At 37.1% G+C, this 26,742-nt stretch overlaps 1 protein-coding gene across 8 annotated transcripts in view; it reads right to left on the minus strand.

Annotated features, from left to right (window-relative positions):
• Positions 1-404: 404 nt before the first annotated feature.
• The window catches only part of slc12a8 (solute carrier family 12 member 8), a 155,079-nt gene continuing 128,741 nt past the window's right edge, over positions 405-26,742 (minus strand). For 7 of the 8 annotated variants that reach the window (XM_059647374.1, XM_048534977.2, XM_059647375.1 and 4 more), the window contains 6 exons: positions 25,858-26,004; positions 16,796-17,510; positions 14,061-14,158; positions 13,130-13,247; positions 5,375-5,435; positions 405-1,874 (listed from right to left, as the gene is read on the minus strand). In XM_059647374.1, coding sequence (XP_059503357.1) covers positions 1,709-1,874; positions 5,375-5,435; positions 13,130-13,247; positions 14,061-14,158; positions 16,796-17,510; positions 25,858-26,004 — 1,305 coding nt within the window. In that variant the 3' untranslated portion in view covers positions 405-1,708. The remainder of the gene's footprint in view (positions 1,875-5,374; positions 5,436-13,129; positions 13,248-14,060; positions 14,159-16,795; positions 17,511-25,857; positions 26,005-26,742) is intronic. The other variant, XM_059647378.1, reaches the window with a different exon arrangement.

The following is a 26,742-nucleotide window of genomic DNA, read 5'->3' on the forward strand; positions in this document are numbered from 1 at the left end:
TTGGTCTAACGTTGGCCCCACTGCTTCTTCTACTACATCCTTTATGTTAGCTGCCAATCTCAATTCATACTCCATCTTTGCTTTTCATATTTATTTCCACCATCCCGTTGATCCTTATATGTTCAACCTGGCTTTTGATTGCATTTTCTACCTGAAATCGGTCGTAAGCATATTTTTTCTTACTTTATCACAATTTCTACCTCTTTTGTCACCCAAAGAGCTCAGTATTTAACTCTCCTGTTTCCCAATTATTTCTTTTTAAGGGAGTATAGGCTGACTGTTCCTGAAACATCATCTTTTTGAATATAGCCATTGTTCAAATATATGGAACCGCTTATATTCATTTTAAGCTGGAATATAATGAGGTATATTCAGTCAGTTTCTTTAATAATATTGTTCTTCTTTATTGTTAATTTTATAGAGTATTTCAGTTATTTGATCATGGATATATTGCACTTAAAAAGTGATACAAAATCTCTTACATTTGTAATCATTTCTATTCATTTAACGCAGGCTTTCTCTGTATTTGGTAACATTTTTAAAAACTAATAATGTTAAAGAACTTTTTGAAACTAACATTCAGCAATTCTGAAACAAAATCAGAAATTGATAGAAATACTCAGCAGGTTGGCAGCATCAGTAGAAAGAAAGCAGAGTTAATGTTTTGGGGTCCAGTGACATTTCTTCAGACCTGTAGAAGGCTCGGAAGAAAGATCACTGGAGCTGAATCATTAATTCTACTTTCTCTACACAGATATTACTAGACCTGCTGAGTTTTGCCAGCAATTTCTGTTTTTGTTTCTGATTTCCAGTATCTGCAGTTCTTTCAGTTTTTGTTCAGCAATTCTGAAATTTTACATACATTACAGAATTAGCCTGAGGGTCATCATGCCTCAGGGGAGGGGTGCAGTTGAGAAGGTAGGATCTTTATGATAATCTCAATTAGCTGGGAATTTACCCCATGCTGTTGTCATCACAAACTAGCCAACCAGCCAACTGAGCTAACCAACCCATGGAACCTATTTGAATATTTCCTTTCTTTTGTGGCATCAAATATTCTTAATTCTTCAGATTAAGAAAGAAAATATTCAGCCTAGATGCAAGGAACAAGGAGAAAGGTGTTTTAACAATATGCAGGGTTCCCTGCACCCAAGCTGCCACAAATATGTGTTATTAAAACCATACCCACAATATGAATTCAAATATTTTTGTAAAAAATAGGCTTGACATTCAAAATCTGCTTTCTTTTGACTCCTAAGTTTTAACGCAGAAAATCAGGAGTGGCCAGCAATCCTGCCAAAACTAACATAACGCCTCCACTTCAGCACAATGTCATCTACTGCTTGTAGCATATTTGGCAAATATGGTAGAAAAATGTCAGCATTTCTGTTCAAGTTATTCTAAATATCTTGGCAAAAACCTGAATTAAACCATAATACATGTAAACTGAAGGAAACCCCTTAAAAATAGCATGAAAACTATTCATGCATTCACAATTATTAAAGATTTGCATGTAAATTAGCAGTATACCTCTGTAGTAGTGTTATAGCGACCCTAATATTTTATTAATTCTATTCTTCAAGTGGTTTGAAAGCAAGTGTGCCTCATGTAAACTTGCAGTTAGATTTTACAACAGAATTTTAACAGCTTTCAAGGCCTGCCAACCAAAGACAGTCACAAAGGAAGAAGATCAACAGAGAGTAGGTATTCAGTTCAAATGACGGCTGAGAACTTCACGACTAATGACTGAGGAATGATGGTAGCGGTCCCGGGATGCAAAGTCAGCATTCTCTTCGGTTAATTGAGTTGTTGCCATGCCGACTGTCATAAATGAGGGTGTCACTATAATCTGTTTCTCATGCGATGTTCCTTTCCTGAAATCAAGAAATAAGTTTGATCAATACTTGGTTATAAATGCAAATACAGTGTTTCAAAATCTGACTGAACTGATTTATATTGAGGGTCAGGAACTGCAATCTGGCCTGGAGTCACAAATTAAAAAACAAAGCAAAGGAATGGTCAACAGGCAAAGTTCTCAACTGTAATCTGCAGTTTGGAACATCCAAAAGAGGGAGGGAAGAATTTGTGGCAGAAGCTGCACAGAAGATGCTTTTCTGAGCCAGTTAGCAGCCATTTTAAAGTGGCATTGGCAGAAGCTTGGAAAGAAGTTATTCCTTCTCCTTAGTGATAATGGGAACTGCAGATGCTGGAGAATCCAAGATAACAAAGTGTGAAGCTGGATGAACACAGCAGGCCAAGCAGCATCTCAGGAGCACAAAAGCTCCTGAGATGCTGCTTGGCCTGCTGTGTTCATCCGGCTTCACACTTTGTTATTTTGTATTCCTTCTCCTTGGTTGATGTTTCAAAGGTCATAGGGACAAAAATTAAAGAAATGGAAACAATGAACAAGAAATACATTTTAATTCTTTGTTTAAAATGGCAATGCACATTCAGCAAAATAACAACCATTATTAAATGGAGTTAAGTACCTTTACTGATCAAAATACCTGTATGGATAACCTTTCAGACATCAGATACCAAGTGATTTGTTTATGGCTTATAAATACATGGACGTGCCCGCTTTAATTTGCATGTCTGATAGTCAAAGGGCAATTATTTTCAAAAAGCCTTCATCTTGTAATGGAGGAAAAATGGCTTAAGTAGAAAAAAAACCAGACCATATGTGAAATCCTTTCTTTAAACCAGAACATACAGTTTTATGAAACATAAATAAAAGGCACTGATTACCAAAGGAGTTAGATTTCATGTTTAGTAAAGGGTATTCTAGAAGTTTTGCAGAGATTGAATTCAACAACTCTCCCCATTTTCAGTTTCAGCCCTAACAAGTTTTAAATGCTAGAATACACATCACAGTGCAAATAGTAGATTTCATTATGTGGCAGCAACAAAATCTAAAGTGAGTGTACACTGGCATGAAGTTTATCTGGCATTACTATGAAGGGGTAACCTAGATTTTGACAGACATGGGCACTAAAATATAAGATTTAACTGGTTGATGGATTCCTGGTTAGGAAATAAATGCGAGGTGATGCATTTTGGAAGATCGAATTTGAAAGCTGAGTACAGGATTAAGGATAGGATTCTTGGCAGCGTGGAGGAACAGAGGGATCTTGGTGTGCAGATACATAGATCCCTTAAAATGGCCACCCAAGTGGACAGGGTTGTTAAGAAAGCATATGGTGTTTTGGCTTTCATTAACAGGGGGATTGAGTTTAAGAGTCGTGAGATCTTGTTGCAGCTCTATAAAACTTTGGTTAGACCGCACTTGGAATACTGCGTCCAGTTCTGGGCGCCCTATTATAGGAAAGATGTGGATGCTTTGGAGAGGGTTCAGAGGAGGTTTACCAGGTTGCTGCCTGGGCTGGAGGGCTTATCTTATGAAGAGAGGTTGACTGAGCTCGGTCTCTTTTCATTGGAGAAAAGGAGGAGGAGAGGGGACCTAATTGAGGTATACAAGATAATGAGAGGCATAGATAGAGTTGATAGCCAGAGACTATTTCCCAGGGCAGAAATGGCTAGCACGAGGGGTCATAGTTTTAAGCTGGTTGGTGGAAAGTATAGAGGGGATGTCAGAGGCAGGTTCTTTACGCAGAGAGTTGTGAGAGCATGGAATGCGTTGCCAGCAGCAGTTGTGGAAGCAAGGTCATTGGGGTCATTTAAGAAACTGCTGGACATGTATATGGTCACAGAAATTTGAGGGTGCATACATGAGGATCAATGGTCGGCACAACATTGTGGGCTGAAGGGCCTGTTCTGTGCTGTACTGTTCTATGTTCTATGTTCTAAATTCTACATGGTTTAATAACATACTTACGAGCTCAGACATTGACCCTAGAATCCGGATATACGTGTGCCTGCATGTGGAGTCTGATTTGGAAGATTGCTTGGGGCCCAAGGACTTGACACCATTAAGACACAGAATTTAACTGTTATTGGGAAGGAGTTTTCCAGAAGAATGGTCCTAAAATGCTCTTGGTTTGACTTAACCCATTGTCTCCAGCACACTTTTAGCCATCAGTAAACATTTTTGTTTCCCCACTGCTCTTACCATTGTTGTAATTCTGGTTTCTTCCTTAAACAATTAAGGGATGAAATTTCTGTTACTGTCTTCGAAGTGGGCACAAGAACAGACATCGGAAAATTTGCACTTTCTACGTTGTTTTATATTTATTCAAAGGAATAGGCATACCTTTTTGAACAGTTGTACATCTATCATACAGATTTTCCACTATAACTGTCTACATTGTAGTTTGCAATGTTAAGTACTGGCATAAAAAGTGCAACATATAAGTAAGGACAAGGAACTGAGATCCATATTTAAGACCTTTACTACAGGTTGATATTCTAGCAAATAGCAGCCAACTGAAAATCAAATTATCAGCTTGTATCAGGACTACATACTTGCTGATGGCATAATTTTACTTTACATTTTAAGCTTCAGCGCATTTAATTCATTTGTTTGGAAATTGTGGCCACTATCAAAAATCTGACATGTTATTTATGAGTGTGGAAGTATTTCCACTGTGAAGAGAAATGGGAAAACACTCAATGTGTCTGATATTCAAAAAAAATGTGAATTATCTGTTGAATGAATTTTGGAATAAAATCACAGTTTGTTTGAATTCAATTAAGCAACAGAGTGATCAGTCAAAAGGACTCAGCCAGAAAATAAATGTGCAATGACAGCATTCCGTAGGGGAAACTTTGCAGTGGAAAATCCTACAGGAAATCTTCACATTAAATCCTAATTCCTATCATTTCAGCTTATATTTTACTGAAGCTATGGTATAATTTATTTTCTCATCTGACATCTCTCCTGTACTATTTGACATTTGGAAGGAGCAGAATAAGTCGTCATAGGGTGGCAAATTAATTAATTGGCATTGTGAAAACACTCAGGAATGTATAATTGTTGTACCATTTGAAGACATGATGATGTGACACACAGTTGTTCGCATGCACATCTCTTTGAAGCTACACATCAGCTTCAAATTTAGCCATAAAATTTGCTGCAGAATTTTGAGTGCAATGTAAGGTGCAATGGAGGCAGGTTAGCTCAGCTGGCTAGATGGCTGGCATGTGGTCAAAATAAGGTCAACTGTGCAAGTTCAGTTCTCATTCTATACACAATAGACTGAGGACCTCCCTTTGAAAGTGAAATGCAATCACCATTAACAAAAACTGCCAAGAAAACAGCTCAAGTGAAGCATCAATGGACAATGAGCCGAAGATCTAATTCCTGCAGAACACATATGAAGTACTGAGTAAGTAATTTTCAACAAAATTAGAATCAGATTCCAAATAGCTGCTTTTCATATTTCTGCCATGTTATGATTATGAAACTCTTACAAACCTCCTCGACCCACTATAGACTGTCTGAATCCAATGTAAAAAGTTGAAGTTATTCGCTTGGCCTGTGGAGAAAATATTCAAAGTTACTACTGCAGAAGAGAAATAGATTTAAGACAAACCTAAAAGCTCAAAGTTAAGAATACGCTCAGCAATAATAAGAAGCAAAATGATAACAAATGTGTCTCAGTTGAAAATTGACTGTCAATTCTGCTGCACTTGCTTCGGGGTAGTTTGTGTTCCCTGCTTTCCCAAATACCAACTTTCCCAATCCATCTGCACAACAAAATCTAGCCCAAGGTGTATAGAACAACAAGTGCAGAGTGTTAAGATATCACAAAACTTATTTTGAATGCCAAACAAATCTGAAGAACACAAGTCTTATCAATACCAAAGGTTGTGTTACATCCTTCAAATTTGATATATAAATCAATACGAAATGTGCATTGTCAATTTTGCAGGTATCTTTAACTGATGGTGAAGGTGGATCTCACAGAATTGTAAAACAACACAAAACTGGATTTCATAAAACTTATCAACCCTAAACTCAAACACATTACGGTAATTTAAAAATGACTGCAGGAGTATGGGGGAAATGGAAGGAGGTCACATAATGAGCTGCATAATTCTTCACGAGCTTAACCCATTATTAGAATGCCGCAGGGTTGTTAACAATCTATTTTCTTAAAGACAGCAAAATATCATCTTCAGGAATAATTTCATGTCTTACAATTTATTCTGAAATCATACTAGAATTTTCTTTCCCTGGCAAGGAGGTCCACCCATGCAGTGGATCATGCAGAAAATCATGCTAGTTGAATAAAGATGTAAGAATGTGCAGTTAATATGGGGTTTGTTTATTGCAAGTCACCATTTAGTGGGAGGCAAAAGTTTCTATAACATTTTCCTTTAATAATTAGCAGCACCAAAATCAAATGCAGTATTTATCAATTGCTTCCACTTGCTTATTTGTTAGTTGCCTACAATCAAGCACAGTTTTGATTAAATGTAATTTTCAACAGCTTCAGGTTTCTAAAGATTTATTTTGATAATTACATGGAAGTTTACGGACTCACTTTTGGTCACCATGCATGATCAAGGTGACAACTGCCCCTTACAAGTCCCTAGTTGCGAATTGGCTAATATTAGTGAGGGCATTGCACTGTTACAGCTCTCCAGTGCTCAGCTCTGACAATGACTTGGCATTTCATCAAAGTGTCATTTCACAATTGATATTGTCACTCATGCCTGTTGTTACTTTTGGCTTCAGTTGTTTTTTTTTTTTCGGTACAGCGTTACATTTATCTGTCTTGGACTACTTTCCATGTGTTCAGAAGGTATGTTCCTTGATTCAAAGAGTGCTTTGCACACATCCATGCTGGAGTTTCTCATTCCTTTACAGTCCTTTTGACAATTTTCAATGCCACTTCAGCTTTTCCATTTAACTTGGGAATAACAGAGATGATGCATGGTATTGAATACTACATGAAGTAGCTGATTTCTTCACTTAGGAATTGAAGGCATTGTTACTCATCACAAAATCAGGAATACACAACAACTGTAGTATTCTTTCAAGCATATTGCAATCTCACTGGTAGTCACTGATGTCAACTGGTCTAACTCCCTGTAATCAGAAAAGTGTTTCAACGGCGACAAGGTAATTCATTCCTGAGAGTAAAGTCATCTATTCCAAGATTCATCTGTGATCTGTTTATATATCAGGCATCACAAGCAGCTGTTTAACCTGGTATTAGATTCAAGTATTGAAGATGGTCCTTGATCTCAGTGCTCACATTTGGCCCATTGCACATTTCTGTCTTTGTCAGATTAGACTCAAATTCATGATGACTTGCAAGGATGCAACTCAGCATTATTTTTTCTCATCTCCGGTTACAACTTTATTCCCTTTGTGCAAGATGTCATCTTGGGTTATAAATTCATCTGTGAAAATGACCAACAACCGATACTCGCTCATTGCAACTTTCGTATCACTGTTGCTTTCATGCCATCCCTCCATCTCTACTTCCTGCAGTATTTGCAGAGTTGCATCTTGTGGTATAGTTTTCTAAATTTGAGCAAGGCACTGGTATTTCGTATCCAGTGTCTCTGTGAGGTTATTAGCTCCAGCGTACGTCAAGTTATTGCTGGAAGATCTCACACATTGTCTTTGTATCCTCAACTGTTGAGACCACATTCGCAATGTAGATCTGTTTCCCTTGATTGTGTGTCTTGTCTGCATTACATCTTTGCAAAGGATGTAACATCTTTTGCTCCATTTGAGTAGAAAGAAGCAGACTGAGGAAAATGTTTTGAAGTATTTGTAGTTGGACTCCACTATCACTTTGTCTTATCCATTTAGGCGTTAAAGTGCTTAAAAACAAAAATAATAGCACACTTTCAACATAGTGCATTCAGTTTGCATTAACAACCTGAATGCAAATGCAACTGGTTGATCTTGCTGCGTAAAGGTTGCTTTACGTCATTTTACACTGGTATCACATTGCAAGGTGACTTCATCATCAACATTGTAGGATTCAACACTGATATTGTCTGATTGCAATGAATTTTGTTTCTTGCTCTGTGGCCTTAGCAATTAACATGTATTTAGGTTCACTCCCTGATGGCAGATTACGCAAGAACTTTCTTTGAAATATCCAACAAATTGTTGCTTTCATGTCTGATGAATACTTCATCTCTGCGACTGTTTCAATTTTGTCAGAATCTGGAAGATATCCTTTTGCTGTCAGTACATAACCTATATCCTTAACTTCAGGCACTTTCAATTACCTTTATCCTCTTCAGTTTCATGTTCAACTGTGAACCTGTCTCTGTCTCCCTCTCTCACACTGAATAATCACGCCAAGATTCTGATCATACTACATGATGACTTCTTCCATTGTGTCCTCACATACACAACAGCTTCCATTCCTGGAAGATTATTCATTCCTGTATGTTTCCTATGTAAAACTGAGCAATGGAAATGCCAAATGGCGTATGTAACCATCTGTATCTCTCAAATGGTATCCAAAGGATAGAATTTGAAAATTGCCACTTCATCCAGCTTCGCTACTAACCATTCTTTACATCCTTTGCATTTGTTGATTGTGGCAAAATTGCTCCAATGGATAACACGGGGTAGTGAGATTTCTTCAAAACGTTATTAGGGTCCTTTGGAACCATGTATACTTTCAGTTTTCCAGGGACTTTTTTTCCCCCCACTGCTACCACTTGCTAACGTAGTCTGTGTGAATTGTCAGTTACTTTTCTAGCTCCTCTTATTTGGGCTTTCAGCCGAATTTGTCCTCTTGACATGAGCATTATTCCATGATAATAGCCTGACCCTTAACTTCAAGGTCTTCATTTCAAGGTATCATTCTCTGACACTTTTGATCACCTGCACAGACTTATTAATTGACAATCCATTCACACCATTTGTATGATCTTTTGATCTCTCTGTCTATTAATTCTGGGCCTGTATGTTTTTCTTCACTTCACATTACGAAGGAGCAGCGCTCTGAAAGCTACTGATGTCAAATAAACCTGTTGGATTATAGCCTGGTATCATGTGACTTCAGACCTTCATGGTGTTCCAGAAAGAACTAGTGTCTACCTGGGACTTGTGGCTTGCTTTTGTAGCTTTGCTTTCTGAAAGCTTTTTCTGATGAAGGGTCTAGGCCCGAAACGTCAGCTTTGTGCTCCCAAGATGCTGCTTGGCCTGCTGTGTTCATCCAGCCCCACACTTAGCCATTTTTATAGGCTTGTTTTGCTCCTTTCTAGCTAAACAGTTGGATCAAAGTAACTCAGCTTCTTGCATCACTGCTTTCCCCGCACTGATTAAGCTTTTTGTCCCTTTGAAAGATGACTTCTGCAGTGTTTGTCCATTTGCCTTGACTTTCTGCAAATATCCTTCCTTTATTCCAGTCAGTTGTTTTCATTTAGCCTGGAATATGGCTCACCAATTGCAAAGTCTCATCTGTTCTGCCATCATGTATCTCATGATTGACAACCATACAGTTTCTGCACGTGTTGAAAGGTTTTTGAAAGTGAGTTCCTCATCTCTCAGAAATATTTCTACAGCTGGGCCTCTTGCATCTCAAATAATCTGATCCCTGATCAGACCATCCTCAGGTAGCTCAGGAAATTTGGCACGTCCATAAGGATGCTCACCAATGCCTTCAATTGCACCACTGAAGGCATACTTTCCGAGTGCACAACAGCCTGGTATGGCAACTGCTCTAGCCAGGACTGTAAGAAACTACAGAAGGTGGTATGCACAGCTCACACCATCACAGAAGCTAACCATCCATCTATGGACTCCATTTACATGGCTCGCTAGCACAAAAAGCCTGCCAACCTCATCAAAGACCCACCCCATCACAGTAATGATCTCCCACAACCTCTTCTATCAGGCAGAAGAAACAGAAGCCTGAACACATGCATCAGAAGGTTCAGGAACAGCTTCTTCCTGGCCATACAGGTAATGCAGCAAGCCTATTCCCAGAAGGATCAAATAATAAGCAGCCTTTACACCAGTTTGAACAGAGCCATTCTATATTGTCTGTCAAGGCCAAGGATGTTACCTTCTGACCTACTGATCTTGCTGAACACTCTTAAGTTCCTACAAGGACAATGGGACGTCATTTTTGCAACGTATAACTCCAGCTTACCTTTCACCATTTGCCTCATTCACTGCCTTTGTCAAATAAAAGCTGGAAGGTACAATATCACTCAAATGTCTCCATAAATAAGCCCTCTAAGGGAAAGACTCTACTTGATTTAAGTTCAACTTGTAATTTTCATTTTGACATGAATGAGAAGTTGCATTTATAATTGCTTTATTGTTGATGTACCAAAGCCCTTGTTCTTGGATAATATCTCCTTGGATAAACATATGGATAATGATGGGATAGTGTAGGGGGAGGGGCTTAGATTAGTTCACAGGCCGGCGCAACATGGAGGGCCGAAGGGCCTGTTCTGTGCTGTATTGTTCTATGTTCTATTATCAGACTGATGAATGGACTCTGTAGCTTCAAATAATGCTGATCTTGCTCATGTTGATCTATTCTAGCGTATGCCCTTTGCAATTTAACCTGAATGCCTCTGCCTTAAGTCTTTTTGATCTGTACATCCTTGCTTACCACTCATAAGCCATGCTTTTCACTGTACTTTGGTACATGTGACAATAAATCAATCCTTCAGGTGTTCAAACTCATATGATTCACCTGGATGTTTCAGTGTAATTGTGTACAGATCAACAATCTCGCTCTCCTCTTGATGTTGAAGAAAACGTGCTCAGAAGTAACATTAATGTTATCTTGGATTCTCCAGCATCTGCAGTTCCCATTATCACAGAAGTAACATTAATATAGGACTCAAACTGAGTCTTCAAAACCTGCAAAATCTCTCCTGTTTGCCTTTTCTGTTCCACTGTGAGATCTGAGTTGCAGTAGTGCTTCTAACACAGTTTCCCTAGCACTTATAGCAGGAATGCAATTTTTATTTGCTGATGCTTGTTTTAAAAAAATTAACTTTGCTAATATTCCATAGTTTTAACACTGAGTGTACGGGGGCAAAATTCCAATTCCATCTTGTAGACCTCTGACTCAAAATGGGACTAACTTAATTGTGAAAAATGGTGGCACGGATAATATGGGCTAAAAAGTCTATTTCCATGCTGTAGATTTCTATGATTCCATCATTTGTATAGCTTTTCATTTCTGCAACAGGAGATGGAAAATGCACCAATCTTTATGATGCACCCTGTAATTCACGCTGAATAATGTATTTTTTACTTCTTTTCGTAGCTGACTCTTTTCCAGCTCTGAAAATCTATACATTTCCAGTTAGCTATTCCATGCTGCATTTTGTACAATAGCTAGTTGAATGACTCCCGTGACCCATTCACAAAGACACTAACAAGCAGACTGCACAACAACCCAGCTAAAATGCAGTAAGGACACATAAGCATTTCTCTAAACAGGTGGTGCCAACTGTTGCAGAATTGTCACAAATGATATGCTATTGTAGGGATATCTGAAGGCCCTGCATCCAGATGTTCATAAGTGCCTGAAAAATCAGATTTGCAATACTTAAACCACTTTAAATTTGAACAATGACTAAAATAGAATATCACATGGTTGCAAGTTATTGGCCCAAAGCAGAATACCGCAAAATGCAACTTTATGCAGCTAAAACACAATCTAATACAACAAATTACAACAGGCCTGCTAAGTAAGCCTCACTGGCTACAACTCCATTCTGATGAACGACTCTACTGCTGTGTTCAGAGCCTTGTTGCAACATATAAAGTTGAGCATGGGACCAGACATTTTCTTTATTATATAAAATACACGCATATTGTCTAATAAAGCAACCTTCTTGGAATAGTCCATATGAATTTCCTGCCACACATCCAAAATTAACATTGTCTCACTCTCTAGAGCTTCTGACATCTGAGTATTCCAGCACTTTCTTTCAAATATTCAGGATGTGCAGTATTTTGCTTCTCTTTTTGTGTAATTAGATGGAGGAAAACACAGAATGGGGTGAGCTAATGTCTGATCGTATAATCTTCATCCCAAAATGGAAAAGCCTCCTTTGCAGTACGGGGGCTCTCACATAAAACAAAATAACTTCAGTGTGATGAGAAATCTGCTTTACTCAACACTTTCAGACATTAGTTGGTACTGAGCCAGACAGACAGAAGGTGCAGCATGTGATTAGTCATGCAACTCAGATTTTAATGTGTTTTAAAAAGTATTTGAAGGGATTACACTTCAATGTAATTATTTCTTGGAACAAGGTGAACTGGTATTTTCACAATAAAATAACTGTTACAGCCAACAGGTTAATTGTTTTAACAGTAATTACACGTTTGCGGCAAATTTTAATCCTTTATTCTGTACAAGTTAAACCAGTTTTTGTGACAGAAACAATGACAATTGTTCTTCACTCTTGGAAGCAGAGTTTGATGAAACAATATCTTTCTTACTACATTCTACAAAACAAATGAACCTTTATTGGAAATCATGTTGAATTGATTCGGGAAATAAAAACCAAAAGGGATGAAATAAAAAGGTGATAAAAGATTAGTCATTGAACAATTTTATGTTAAATGCATTAACTTAGCACTATAAATTTTATAACACCAGCCACACAGAAAGCCACTTGAGATTTTGAGATCCCATTGAGAGACATTGTATGCCAAAGAATGCATATTAAAATTTAAGTCTGCAATTGATTTTCCTAGCATGATATTAGAACATTCCTGAATTTCTCATTCATGTTCCTGGCAGGTGAAGCTCTCTACCAAGAATGTCAAGTTAGAAAATGATTCCAAGTATATTGATATGTGCAAGACTATCTTCTTCACGATCTCTGATCATGTAATTCTTATTTCATGGTATATTTCCAGTTATGTAAAAGATCCAATTACACTCAGAATAACATTTAACGTTCATTTTAACTCGTGTTGGTCTTTGAAATTCTTTTCCCCAGGGAGCATTGGAGCTCATTGAAAATATTTAAGGCTTAGTTAAATAGATTTTTGACCTATAAAAGAATGGAAGGTTATTGGGGACCATGCAGGTATGTACAGCTAAGGCTAAAACCAAATCAGTCTTGATCTTATTGAATGCTGGAGTTGACCCAAGGTTGAATGGGGTGCTCAAGTTCACATATCTATGGGGAGCATAAAATTGCAAGCAATTATTAAAGCTACAACATAATATAATGTCTGCAATGTTTAAAATAAACTCACCAGGAGGAAGTCCTGGACTCATTTGTCCAATATAAATGTAGATGAAAAATGCCACAGCAATGTTAATTAAAGCATAAATCCAGTGAATCACAAACATGATTACAATTGACACTATTGCCTATGAAAACAATAACAATATTAAATCAATTAATAAAACGTAACATCTTAACTTGACTTTGTTCAATTCTTTACTGAAAGAGCAATCCTGGCACACAGTTTCACAGAAATTTTTCCAAAAGCATCAGCTATGGGAAGGTCAGGGTCATGCTTGCACAGACCACAAGTGCTCTGTAAAACAGTCACCCAGCCTGCGTTTGCCTTCTCTAATGTAGAGTATAATCTGTAAATGATCAGTAATTACTGCAAAATTCTAAATCATTTTTACATGTTGAGTCAGCCCAATGCAAGGCTATTAAAAGATAGTTAGAATCTTTGCAGATAACAAATATAGGACATTTCAAACCAATGTGGGCTGTATTCAATTTGACACCTAAAGGTGCTAGCTAAGCCAATGAATCACCCAATCTCTAAATGCAATGTGCATAGTCCTTAAAATAGTTCAGAAAAGCATTTGGAAGTTTTGACAGAATGCACAATCTCATCGAAGTAAAATAATAATTACAGTCAACCAACAATCCACCTAATGGATTCAAATTTTAAAGAACATGTTCAAATCATGAATAATGATGAAATTTACAAAAAGCTGACTCTGGATAATGTAAAAAGGGCACATTCAATAAAAACAAAGCACCAACACTGAACAAGAGGGTAATCTACATGATTGTTAAAATTTTGCTGGGACATAGCTACACCAATTTTAAAAAGCAACTGTGTCTTCCATAAGAGAAAAATCTTAATATAATCCATTTTGAAAGTGTTCCATAAATGCTCCATGTGCTATGCCATTGAATAGTTTCCATCAAATACTTACACCAACAAATGACAACCAACGATTGCAGAGTTTAGAATAAAATGACTTTGGCATCCTGTAAATTTCTGGTTCCTGAGACTTCTGCCTTTCTATGGAACCTACAGATCGGGAGTAACAAAATAAAAGCATTGGGATAGCTCATAATCGCTAATATATCACCTATGTCTGGCATTAATAATTCAATTCTATGAAATGTCATCTTCAGCATACCAAAGCATAATGTTTTAATTCATTGAATTTAATATGGCTCTACCTTTCTTCACCAACAAGATTTAAAAGAAAAGTGATAATTGTCAATACGAAACAGTATTGGGATTGTCAAACACTTAACAAAAATCAGTAATCCTTATTTCTATTGAACATTATTTCTGAAATAAAGCTGCATTGATGGTTGGAATTACAAAAGAATTGTTACATTCCTTCACTCTGCATGCACCTTCAATTTAGTCTTAGTGTCAGATCATTTTCCACAGATTCTCTATGATTAGTCAGTGCCAAGTAGACAACAGCAATTTTTAAAAAAAGGAGTATTACAGACTTTCTGCAATGAAGGATCTGTGGTGATGTGCATTTTGAATGCCATCGATTACCTTTTGACATCTTATTGCCAATTTTCCAACATGTGAACTTTGATGCCCAAATCACAAATGACTTCAACTCCTGACCTGATGCAAAGTGACAACGGCACATAACTGGAGGAGGTTCAACTATTTCAAAACTTCTCAAAATTTCTATCTTCCAAACTGCAGTGGGTTAGGTGGTGTGCACTGTGAAATGAAATGTGAACTCTAAAACAAGACTGTAGGGCACATGATCAGTATGTTTTCAGGTGACACAAAGATAGCTGATGTGGTAAATTAAGAAAAGGGAATCCTTAGACTACAGGATGACACAGACGGTTTTTTAGGTGGGCTGAACAATGGCAAATGGAATTTAATCTTGGAAGTATGAGGTGATGTATTTTGACAGCTAACAAGACATAAGAGTAAATGTTCAGTGATAGGCCCTAGCAAGTACTAAGGATCAGAGGGGCTTTGGTGTGCATGTTTATAAATTCTTGAAGGCAGCAAGACAGGTCGATAAGGTAATTAAGAAAGAAAGTGGGATATTGATATTACCCATGGCATTAAATACAAGAACAAGGACGTTTATGACGGAGCTAGCCACATCATTAGATTAGAGCATGGTTCAAGTACTGTGTGCAGTTCTGGTTGCCATGCTACAAATGTACCAGAGAAGTTGCAGAAGAGATTCACCACAATATTGCCTGGGCTGGAGTAATTCAGCCATGAAGACAGGCTAGTTAGGCTTTGATTAGAGCAGAGAAGACTGAGGAGTTTGGGAGTGGGATCTGTTTGAGGTGCACAGAATTCTGAGGGCCATAGACAGGGTTAATAGGATCAATGATAGTAATACAACAATATAAAAGGATCAATAACTACAGGGTACAGTTTTTAGGTAAGGAACAGGAGGCTGAGAAGGGATTTTAGGAAAAAATGCTCAATTTGAAGATTGTGGGAATCTGAAAGGGTGGTAGAAGCAGGAATGCTCAAGACATTTAAAAATTACTTAGATGAGCACTTGAAACGTGTACCATACAAAGCTACAGACCATGTGCTGGAAAATGAGGTTAGAATCTATGGATGTTTGATGACTTCCAATGGAGAAGATGCGCCAAAAGATCTCTTTCCAAGCTAATAAAACACAATGATCCTAACTTTATGACTTCAGGGATCTCAAGTCACTACCCTTTGTTCTACTAATGATTATGAACCACAATTTCCAGTTATTATTGTGTCTTTAAAACACTAATAATTAGAACAGAGCTGCAGAAAGTTTGGGAAGGCTTCATGGGAAAGAAGACTTTTTGTGATACTTTTAAAAATTAGGTTTTTTTTAAACAGTGGGAATTCTAGAACCAAGATGCCTGAAAGAGGTAAGAGGGGTGCACAGGACTCCAGGTTGAATTACATGACTAGGAAAGTTAATACAGTGGTGTTTATAGAAGGAGAGACTGATACGGACAGGATATTAACATATTATGCAATGAAGTAGGAAACAAATGTTGTTTGTACACCATGTCTTGGTATGGTACAGGGTAAGGAAAGCTCCAACTTACACATTTTGGAGTTTACGAATGAAGTTTTTGAATAATCAAGACTCAAGATTATAAGACATTGATAAGGGTTTCATAGCAGAGCAACCAAATTGATGCGGGAATGAGGAGAATTGTACAGTGACATAGGGTTACAGCGACCATTTGGTATATTAGCTATCACGAGGATTCATTCTATTGCATTGTCAATATTGGGAATCACCAAAGAAATGTATCAATACACAATTTGATTCATTGGTCACCTGCTGCATACTCAGTATACTGAGTTGCCTAGTCAGGAAATGGGAATGAGAGCAGTATCTTTTCCTAAAGTGTTTATGGCCTATATTTATTAGCAAACACTAAAAGACTTTGAGAGGAATTAATTTGATTTGGTAAATGGAAAAGGAGGATCATTAATCTTTGTTAGCAATGGTATTGAATAAAACAGATTGGCATCCATTCATTATGACTAAATTACTTACATTCAAAAACTTAATTCAAAAGTTTCCACCCAGTGTGATGTGATGGAGCTGTGATTCCCAAAATAAGCTGTTAACATTAATTAATTAACTAAATACTATTCTGAAGATTGCATAAAAAAGCTGAAAGATTGATCAATTATTCCAAAAACAATTACCATATCCTTTTGTTTCTGCTGAGTCATCTATGTCTGTATAACAGAATTCTGGAGGTTCAATTATGTTGCTTTCAACATTGAAATGGGCTTCCACAACTTGAGGTACAGAAGGACTTTCCAAATCCTGGTGGTGTCCTCCATCCAGTTTCGACAGGTCTCTTGCGTTCTGTTCAGGCAGATCATCTGCAAGCTCTGTTTCTGAGACCTGGTCGGCATCCTCCTTAAATATTGTATTTGTGTTGTCAAGATCCAACATAAAACTGTTCTGCAGTGTCTGTTTAGCAGGTATTCTCACCTTTTTTAAACGGATAGATTGATTCACTACCTTTTCTTTATTTATTTTATTCACCTCTGCTTTCCTGTCATGAGGCACTGTTTGAAAGATCTGATTCATATCTTTATTGAACTCAAGTAAAGATCCATTTGTACTTCCCTTTATTAGGCTACTGGATCCATTTTTAAGTGGGCCTTCTAAGTTCAGCTTCTGTGATGGCTTGTAAGTGCTAGCATTTACTTTATTCCTTTCTCTTTCATTTTGCTGAATATCACAGCTCATACAAACTGAGAAGTAAGAGTAATCTACCACACTGTAAGTCAGCAGAAAGTTGATGGTGACTATTGGAGCAAGAATATTCACTTGTCCAATGAAGATAAATGCCATAGTCACAAGTCCCACAAGACATATTGCAGCCACTGGTGTTTTGTTTGGTCCTTTCTGAAAATAAGATTATGTACAATGAAAATAATTAGTTCTGTGCATTACAACCAAAAAAGTACAAATATATACATATTTAGGTTGTATTAACTGATACTTTTGAAAAACAGGTTATTGTAAAAAAAAGGCAAATACATACGCAAAGATCATCACTCATTGTATAACGACGACACAGTGGATGCAAATTGCATCTGCAGAAAGGAACTGGTAAGAGGCTAATGAAAGTTTCAAAGTTAGGCTGATTCCCTAGATTATTACACAATTGCTTTCAAAGTGAACACTTTCCAGAATTTTATATTAGAAATTTAAATCAACTTGCTCAAGTTCATGAGCTGAAATGTATATATTGGGTAGATTGAATATGCTTGATAAATAAAGTGACCCAATTCTTGCTCTGTATTCTCTTATATTCTTAATTAAGTTTCATTCAGAGTAGATGAGAATGGAAAAGAGCATTGATTTCTTGGGAATAGATTTGAATCTCACACAGAAAGACAAAACAAGAGGGATTATTTGCCAAATTAGAAACAATCAATCAATCACCTGGGACCAACATTCACAATGACCACTGGATAGGAAATTCTGACCTCTCAGCTCTTAGATTTTCCTTTCACTAATATAAATGGATAGCAAATCAGAAACTATAAATTCCTGATTGCATGGCAAATACCTCCTGGGCGTGTCTAAACACGAATTAACCCTGAAGTCTCGACCAATTGCTGAAATCTAAGAATTTAATTGTACAGTCAGTCAATGAGGCAAGAAATTCATGCTGGTAATTTCTTCATTTGCCTCTCAGATAAGCATAAATATCATCAACTGAATTAAAGTATTCCAAAACGATTTGACTTCGGGGGTTGCCAGCATTTCTTTAATCTCAGTTATAACTATGCACAAGCTCTAAACTTGTCATGTAAATAGAAAATCAAGGCTTGATTTGACTCCAAAACAAAGCAAAGTGAGACAACCTCCTCCACACATTCTTTAATAGCATTGCTCCTGCAAAAGTTCAGACTGCATTTGTACATGAAAAGCAACATCGGTGTGAAACAAAACCATTTCACACTTACATAAAAATCACAGCATGACAAAATCTTAGGACACTTTAAACACAACAGAAAGAAGAGAATTCAACACGAGTCTAGATTAGCTTTGAATTATAGTCCTTGGTGGGCAGTTTGATTGTTCTAAACTGAAACACCAACTCATGTTGATACAAGGAATCAAGGAGGTCATGTACACTTTAAAAAATAAATTCTTACTTTGGATAGAGAGATCTAGGATACAAATATACAAAGAAGTGCATTGGAACAAACAGCAACATAACGGGTTAAACCTTTCTCTTTTAAAAAGACTTAATTGAAATTGATTACATTGCTTTGCACTGTAATCTTAGTACATGGAAGGAATTGTGGATTTCAAAGTTGAAAAGATCATTAACATGCAGCTTTCCCATTTAGTTTAGGGTTTGACAAATTTAGAAGGTTCTAATATTAACATTTGAATGAGAAAAAAATTGCAAGTAGACCAGTTAAGAAACGGTTGGTGAGAGGCAGTAGGAACTGCCAATGCTGCAGAATCTGAGATAACAAGGTGTAGAGTCGAATGATCACAGCAGGCCAAGCAGCATCAGAGGAGCAGGAAAGCTGCCCAGACCCAAAACGTCAGCTTTTCTGTTCCTCTGATGCTGCTTGGCCTGCTGTGTTCAGCCAACTCTACACCTTGTTACCTAGGAAACTGTTGGTGTTTACTGTGAGATTACCAAATGCTCAAAGTTATTATCCAGCAAAGAATATGTGCCATCACCGTAGAATCTTCATTAAAAGATGATAGAGACTTCTCGATGTTAGCAAATTAGTTACTTTTATGATATTCCTGGTAGTAAATCAGTAATTATGTCAACAGATCTAACACAATTTACCATTTTCACTCCATTAGCTTCAAAGGCAATTTACTTTGTACATTATAATTAATTAAACACACCAGGCAATTTCCAAGCAAAGATCAATGTTAAACTTAAGCTTTAATTTTAAATGCATATATTAGTTTAGTTATTCAAATGCTAATTTTTCATAAATCTGTTCAGACAGTAATCCTATTCATTACTATCATGCAGATTACACCAAAGCCTTAAATTGATTTGAAATGTAGTCAGCATATGTGGTAAGAAGCAAGAATAGATGGAAATGTTAAAGTAACTTAATCCATGCTGAAGAATGATTAGAAATATATGTTCTTTGATGCTTTGTAGACTTTCAGTTTGTTGCTTTGAAGATATATGAAAAGAGAATGGATTCATGTTATGCTGCATGTAAATGTACCTTACATTTAGTGACCCTTATGGATCTTTAACTGAAATTGTTATTACTCACATTTTTTCAAAAATTGCAACATAGCACATACTTGAAAAAAAGTCAGTTCACACATGAAATGTGAATACATCAATTAAACTATTGTTTCTTCCTTTGTTGTTTTCTTTTTTCACTTCATGATTTATTTTATTTCTTGCATTATTTCAAAATAGGAAGATGCCTATTGACTAGTACTTGGGCTTTTGTAGCCAACCATTACAGGAGATTAGTCTCTGCCAAAGTCTTGTGCATGAGAAAAGACCAAGATTCAACTTAATCTGAAACAAATTACTTTAGCTGGAGTCATTGTTTAGCAACATCACTGGCCTCTGATCCTCCAGAATGAAGAAGGGAAAATTGATGACATCTCTACTATTCAGACTGCTACTCAGTTACACGACTGGAAGGATACATCAATGCCAATTCAGATCAAGTGGGGTTTCCTTTTTTAAATCAGATGCAAGTGTCATTGGTAAAGCTGGAATTTGCTGACGATCCCTAATTGAGCTTGAGAAGGTGATGTAGGGCTTTTTTCTTCAACCACTGCAGTCTACCTGATATTACTGGGGCTGCACGCATCCAGACAAGGCCAGAGAACTTCATCACATTTCTGATTTATACGTTGTAAATGGTGGACAGGCAGTGAAGGGGTTCGGTGGACGGGGGGGGCGCGAAGATAGGAGATGAATTGCATACTGCAAAATTCCTAGTTTATGACTTGGTCTTGTACCACAGTATTTGAACTTCTCATCGAAGGTAACCCCAGGATGTTGATAGTGGGAAATTCACCAATGCTAATGCCATGAATGTCAAGGAAATATGGTTAGATTCTCATTTGTTAAAAAGAGTAATTGCTTGGCACTTGTGTGGTACAAGTGTTATTTGCCACTAATTAGATGAAGCCAGTATGTCATCCAGATCTTACTGAGTGTAACCATAATTGCCTTCAGTGTCTCACAGGCGTGAATGGTACACTATGCTATCAACAATGAATATTCCTACTTCTGACCTTATGATAGAGGTACGCCCGTTGGTGAAGCTGCTAAAAGATGGGTGGGCAAACAGCACTACCTGCAATAATCCTGCATTGATGCCTTGGAGTCAATATGATCAACATCAAACATTGACAAATTCCTTTGTGCTATATGTGACTGCAAAGAAAGGAGAGCTTCCCCAATCCCCATTAACTTCAATTATATTAGGAAGCATTAAGGCCCTACTTGGTTAAATGCTGCATCAATATCAAAGGCAGTCACTCTCACCTCTTCATTTCAGCATTTTGACAAGGTTTGAAGAAAAATGGTAAGATGAGCTTAGTAAGAAAACATGTCATAGTTGACCTTCCATTCCATCCAGTGAGGAAGAAGCCAGTGCCTGTCACAATCCTAATCAGCATAACCATTCACTCACTATACACAGATTTTGCTTAGATTTATCAAGACGACCACAGCTACAAGGATCTTCATAAAGGATCATTTATTGTTGTGAAAAGACATCATGATCTAACACATTTGCCTGGTTCCCTCCACAGATGCTATCCCACTTGCTCAGTATTTCACTATTTCGCATTTCAGCACCATTTTTGCTTTTTTGTGTGTTTCTCTCTCCAAGTTGCTTTTGGTCATTCAAATTTAAATAGCATAAATAGCATCTTCCTAAATACCAAATCACTATTCAGTCTACATTTATGTAAAAGCTATTTTTTAAAAAAGTTCATTGCACTTTAAATTGATATTGATGCAAAATTATCCAACATTTATGTATTAATCTGGTAATGTGACAGATTGTAATAGTTTAATATGTCTGCACTTTATATTAATTACAGAACATGTTACACATCTTTAATATTGATTTTACTTTAGAAACTTATAATTTTTTTTAAACATAAAACTTTCATCTTGAGTATAGTAGTCATTCTTTCAAAAGGTTTAGGGTGATGACGGATAATGTAATAACTGACAGGTGGAGAAATCAATTAGCAGACAGCAGCTTCAGTGGGGCAAGAACAGAACTGGGCATGATTGACTGGAACGAGAGGTTGGCAGGAAAAACCAATAATGGAACAATGGGCTGCCTTCAAAAGGGGAGATGTTTTGGGTACAACTGGGGTATATTCCTCCAAATGGGAAAGTTGGAACAAACAATTTCAGGGTTTCCTGGGAGACAGGGAAATAGAAATTAAGGGGAAAAAAAAGTGTGCTTATGACAAGTCTAAGATAGAAAATAAAACTGAGAACCAAGAGGAACATTGAAGGTTCAGAAGAGAGACAAAAAAGCAGATAAGAGAAGCAATGAGGAATTATGAGAATAGACTGACAACCAAGATAAAGAGTTATCCTAAGGCCATATAAATAAATAAAGGATGGTAGAAGAAAGATAGGCTCACATAAACACTGCATAATCTTTGGTCATACTTGATTTTTTAAATATCTTTAAACGTTAGGTTCTTCATTTTGGACTGTATAGAGGTCAGACTCTATAGACTGTATAAAATGAAACAAATCTTATACTACACACATGGGATAGCTAATGGACAGAACTACCATTCTCATTTAAAATAGTTAATATTTATTCAATTCAAGTAATGTATAGCTCATATGTTTATTGCTCTACTTTACATTATATGTATACATTTTATAATAATTAGAAATAGTAAATGGCATTTATGAGTGAAGATTATTTAACTTCACAATTTTTCATTTGATTTTGCCATCTTTTAGTGTGAAACATGGACTGTGCAGATTGAACATGCTCAGAGGTCAGAACTTTGTGACTTTTTTTTGGGTAGCCATGGTATCCATTTAGGTCTTATCCAAGAACAACTTTATGGTAGATCAGGTCCTTTGAAGGAGGTCAAGTGCACCTTGAGTGAGATCAGGTGTTCCACAGGATTGTTAAAGAATGCAGGGTATGTATAAAAAGTGCACAGAATCATTCTTGTCAAGCACACCAGATCTGTTAATTGACCCATCAAAACCAACTATCAAATCTGACCGTGGGGCCTATCGAAACAGTATAAAGGCTTTTTTCCTTGCTATTTCACTCAGGCTATTGGATTACTGCTGAATGACTGATTTCACGACAATCCACTGCCAATGCATGGTTTGATCACCAGCTACAAGTATTTTTTTTTACACTTTAATGAGTGGCTGTGACTTCCAATATTGTTGTGCTCGACATGTTTGTTGTTTTATAGCTATATGCTGTTGAATCAAAGTAAATGCAGTAAATAAAATTTTATGAATAAGTGTGTATCCCACTATAGCGCAATCTGCAATACACACTTAAAATCTTATGTTATCTAATTTCTGCAGGGATTCTGAAGTCTGTCCATGGTGGAGTCCAGGGAAACTGGCAATAAAGGGGAAAGAGTTGTACGTCTGTGTGTGGCATGTGTTGAGGTTAGTTGACATAAAGTTGGTTTGGAAGCTACAAAGGAACACTGGCTTGGATTGTAGGGCATAGATTACCATACAGTTTACCATGGGGATGTGAGGAGCAAAGGGCTGGGGAGAATGCAAGATGTGTGTTGGTGTGAAGGTTGGAGGATTCATCTTTTATTCTTTTTTTAAAAGCTGGACATAATGCTGAATCCCTGAGGCAGGTATTTTCATCAAACCACCTCCACACCCACCAAGTTTGACAGTTCTTCTGGGGTTGCCTGCCCCAACTTTATGCAGTCACCTTCCCAAGAACCAAATATTAGAAGTACAGGCAGCCATTTTATAGATTGGGTTCGCAAAATTGAGAATTCTCCTGACTCAGCATACCCAACGTGTGAATGAAAATCCAGGCCTCAGGGTTAAGTGTTGGGTTTTCCTAGGCCAATTATCACAGGAAAATAATGATACAAACATTATCAGCATATATGCTTGCCATGCAAAACAGTAGATAAACATTACAAAATATTCCAAAGTCAACAATTTCCTCAACAAAAAAAAAGGCACAGAATGTTAACTAATTACATTAATGTAATTTGAACATCAAGAAGGAGCTGAAGCACATAGCTTCCTCTTAATTCTAGCACTCCAATAAATGGGATACAGCCATTGAAAGTTATTTATATTCATGGTAAGTCATAAAGCTAAAGATTTAAATGGCCATTTAGTAAAATCCCAATGTGTGTCATTAGTTTGGTTGCATCAGCATACTTGCTAACAAATTTTATAATAATGATATTTGGCAGATGAATTTCTTCATACAAGGTTATAGAATGTATCAACATATCCTGTACAGTTAAAATACTCCAAAACACAATTAAATTGGTACAGAAAATTTATGATAACAAAGTGTGGGGCTGGATGAACACAGCAGGCCAAGCAGTATCTTAGGATGCATCTGCAGTTCCCATTGTCTCTGATCACAGAAAATTTACTTTCACTTTTCCTCTTAATATAAAATTTATTCACCTCTCATTAAATAGCAAGCTGCAGAGTCCATTTTCACCCAAAAGTGCCTGCAACGCATGAGAGTTATTTGTCAAAGCAATTAAACCATGTGAGGCAAATAATGCAATCTGCCAGAGGTCTGTTCAGCATGCGTATTATATCCTGCAGATCAATGCAACACAATCAAGTCAGGCCTATTGTTATACTGCTTCTAGGAAGCCTAGGCAATAAGGGATAACCTGGTCCAAGGATGCCATACATTCTACCAATTTAGTTCACTAGGCTGATACCTAGTATTGAGGGGCTGTCTTATGAGGACAGGATGGCTTGGGCTATTGGAATATAAAAGAATGAGGTGCCTTTATTGAAACATATAGGATTTTTAAAGGATTTGACACGATATATGTGGAAATGTTGTTTCTCCTTGTGGTATAGTCTAGGACTAGGGGAAGTAATCTCAGAACAAAGGACTGGACATTTAAAACAGAAATGAGGAGCAATTTATTTCCTCAGACAGTTGTGAATCTGTGAAATTATTTATTGTGCAAGGCTGTTAAATCTGGGTCACTTAGTATATTCAAAGCAGAGACAGACACATTTTTATCAGTAAAGGATTCAAGTATTTTGGGGAAAAGGCAGAAAAGTAGTATCGAGGACTAACAAATCAGTCACAAACTCACTGAAAGGCACAGGACACACTGAGTTTAATGACCCACTTCTGCCCCTATGTTTTAAAGTCTGAAGGTTGAATTTACATGAAAGTCAACATTGTTGTGCACTGACCAAGAGAAATAATTTCCACAATAGACTCAGGACAAAATTGAGAAAGTGTCTGCTTTTACTGACATCTAAATTGACATGGTACTGGCCTTCACAGAACACTGACAGACTTCTTCAAAAACAAGACTTACTTGTAAGGACTTTGTGGATAAGCATTACCATGACAGTTTCAAATAGATATGTACATGTTGTCATGGCTACTTTCTCCTCACACCAGCAGTGGAACAGTGATTTGACTGAACTGTGAAACTTCCTGGTATGAATAACCAACCTTCACTTTGTTGTTATCAGCATGTTACAAAGGATACAGCAAATGTTGCAACATATTAACATGTGGAGTCAACATTCTACGCAACAACCGTATGGCCCAAAGACCAATGGTCCTGTGTTGGGGCCACCTTCTGCTTACTTCCCCACCAGTGTTGAGGTTATCTGCATAATATACTTGTTTATGGATGTGAGTTTGCTCGCTGAGCTGGAAGGTTAGTTTTCAGACGTTTCGTCACCATTCTAGGTAATATCATCATGGTGATGTCATTTCCTGTTTTTTTACATCACCAAAGCAGGAAATAACATCACCAACCCAAGGAAACCTAAACAGATAAATAAAAAGCGGGACATAACGCCAGCGCTTCACCGGAGGCTCACTATGTTACCTAGAATGGTGACGAAACATCTGAAAACTAACCTTCCAGCTCAGTGAGCAAACTCACATCCAGAACCTCAACCTGAGCTACATATCTTCTCAAAACTCGCTATACTTATTTATATGTGATTCCACGGTCCTCATTAGCCAGTTAGATTAGTATAGTTATGGCACATACTCACCCCACTGCCCAAGCACCCAAGGACAGGTATCACCTTTTCTTGTGCAATGCACTGAAGGATTCTGGGTGCACCATAAAGACCTCCCATGCAGGAAGCTAAAGATGAAATGTACAACCCCAGTAACCAGAGGAAACCCACCAACGCAACCTACAACACAAGAATATGTTCATGCCATAGATTAACAATATAATTATGTCAAGTATTTTCTGCATCTTTTGAATGGAACTCCATTGTTGGACACCTAATTTGCACATATTTACATACAAATAAATTTGAATATGCTGCAAAATTCAAAGACAAAGCAACTATTTATTGCATTTTAAACAAGAATGTCTCACAATATAGCATCTTAACAGCATTCAACTTGTTTGATATAGTAATTAATTTCATTCTCTTTTCAAATACCATGGAGACTTTAAGCTTTAGCTTTCTTTATCAATTTATATCCTAAGGTCCTTCATAGGAGCACTATCAAAGAAAATTTGAAACTAATCCACAAAGTGATATTTTGAACGAGGTGACCAATGGCTCAGTTAAAGAGAAGTATCTGAGGTGGGTCGTTAAAGAAAACAAAAAGAGTGGAAGAGATTTAGCAAGGTAATTCCAAAGCTTACAGAGGAAGCACAAACAATGGCCATAACTGCAGGAGTGATTAAAATAAGCAAAGTTCAAATATAAAAAAAACAACTGTGGATGCTGGAAATCTGGCCAGGATTACAGATATCTCAGAGGATTGAGGAACAGGAGAAATTCCCAAAGATAGGGAGGGACAGAGACATGGATTTGTAAACATGAATAAAATTGTAAAATTAATGAGCTGCTTAACCAGGAGTCAATGCAGCTCAGCAAGCTGTACAGATAGGAACGAGACAGAAGAGTTTGGGA

This window comes from Stegostoma tigrinum, chromosome 7 (assembly GCF_030684315.1).
Source record: "Stegostoma tigrinum isolate sSteTig4 chromosome 7, sSteTig4.hap1, whole genome shotgun sequence".
Classification (NCBI taxonomy): domain Eukaryota; kingdom Metazoa; phylum Chordata; class Chondrichthyes; order Orectolobiformes; family Stegostomatidae; genus Stegostoma; species Stegostoma tigrinum.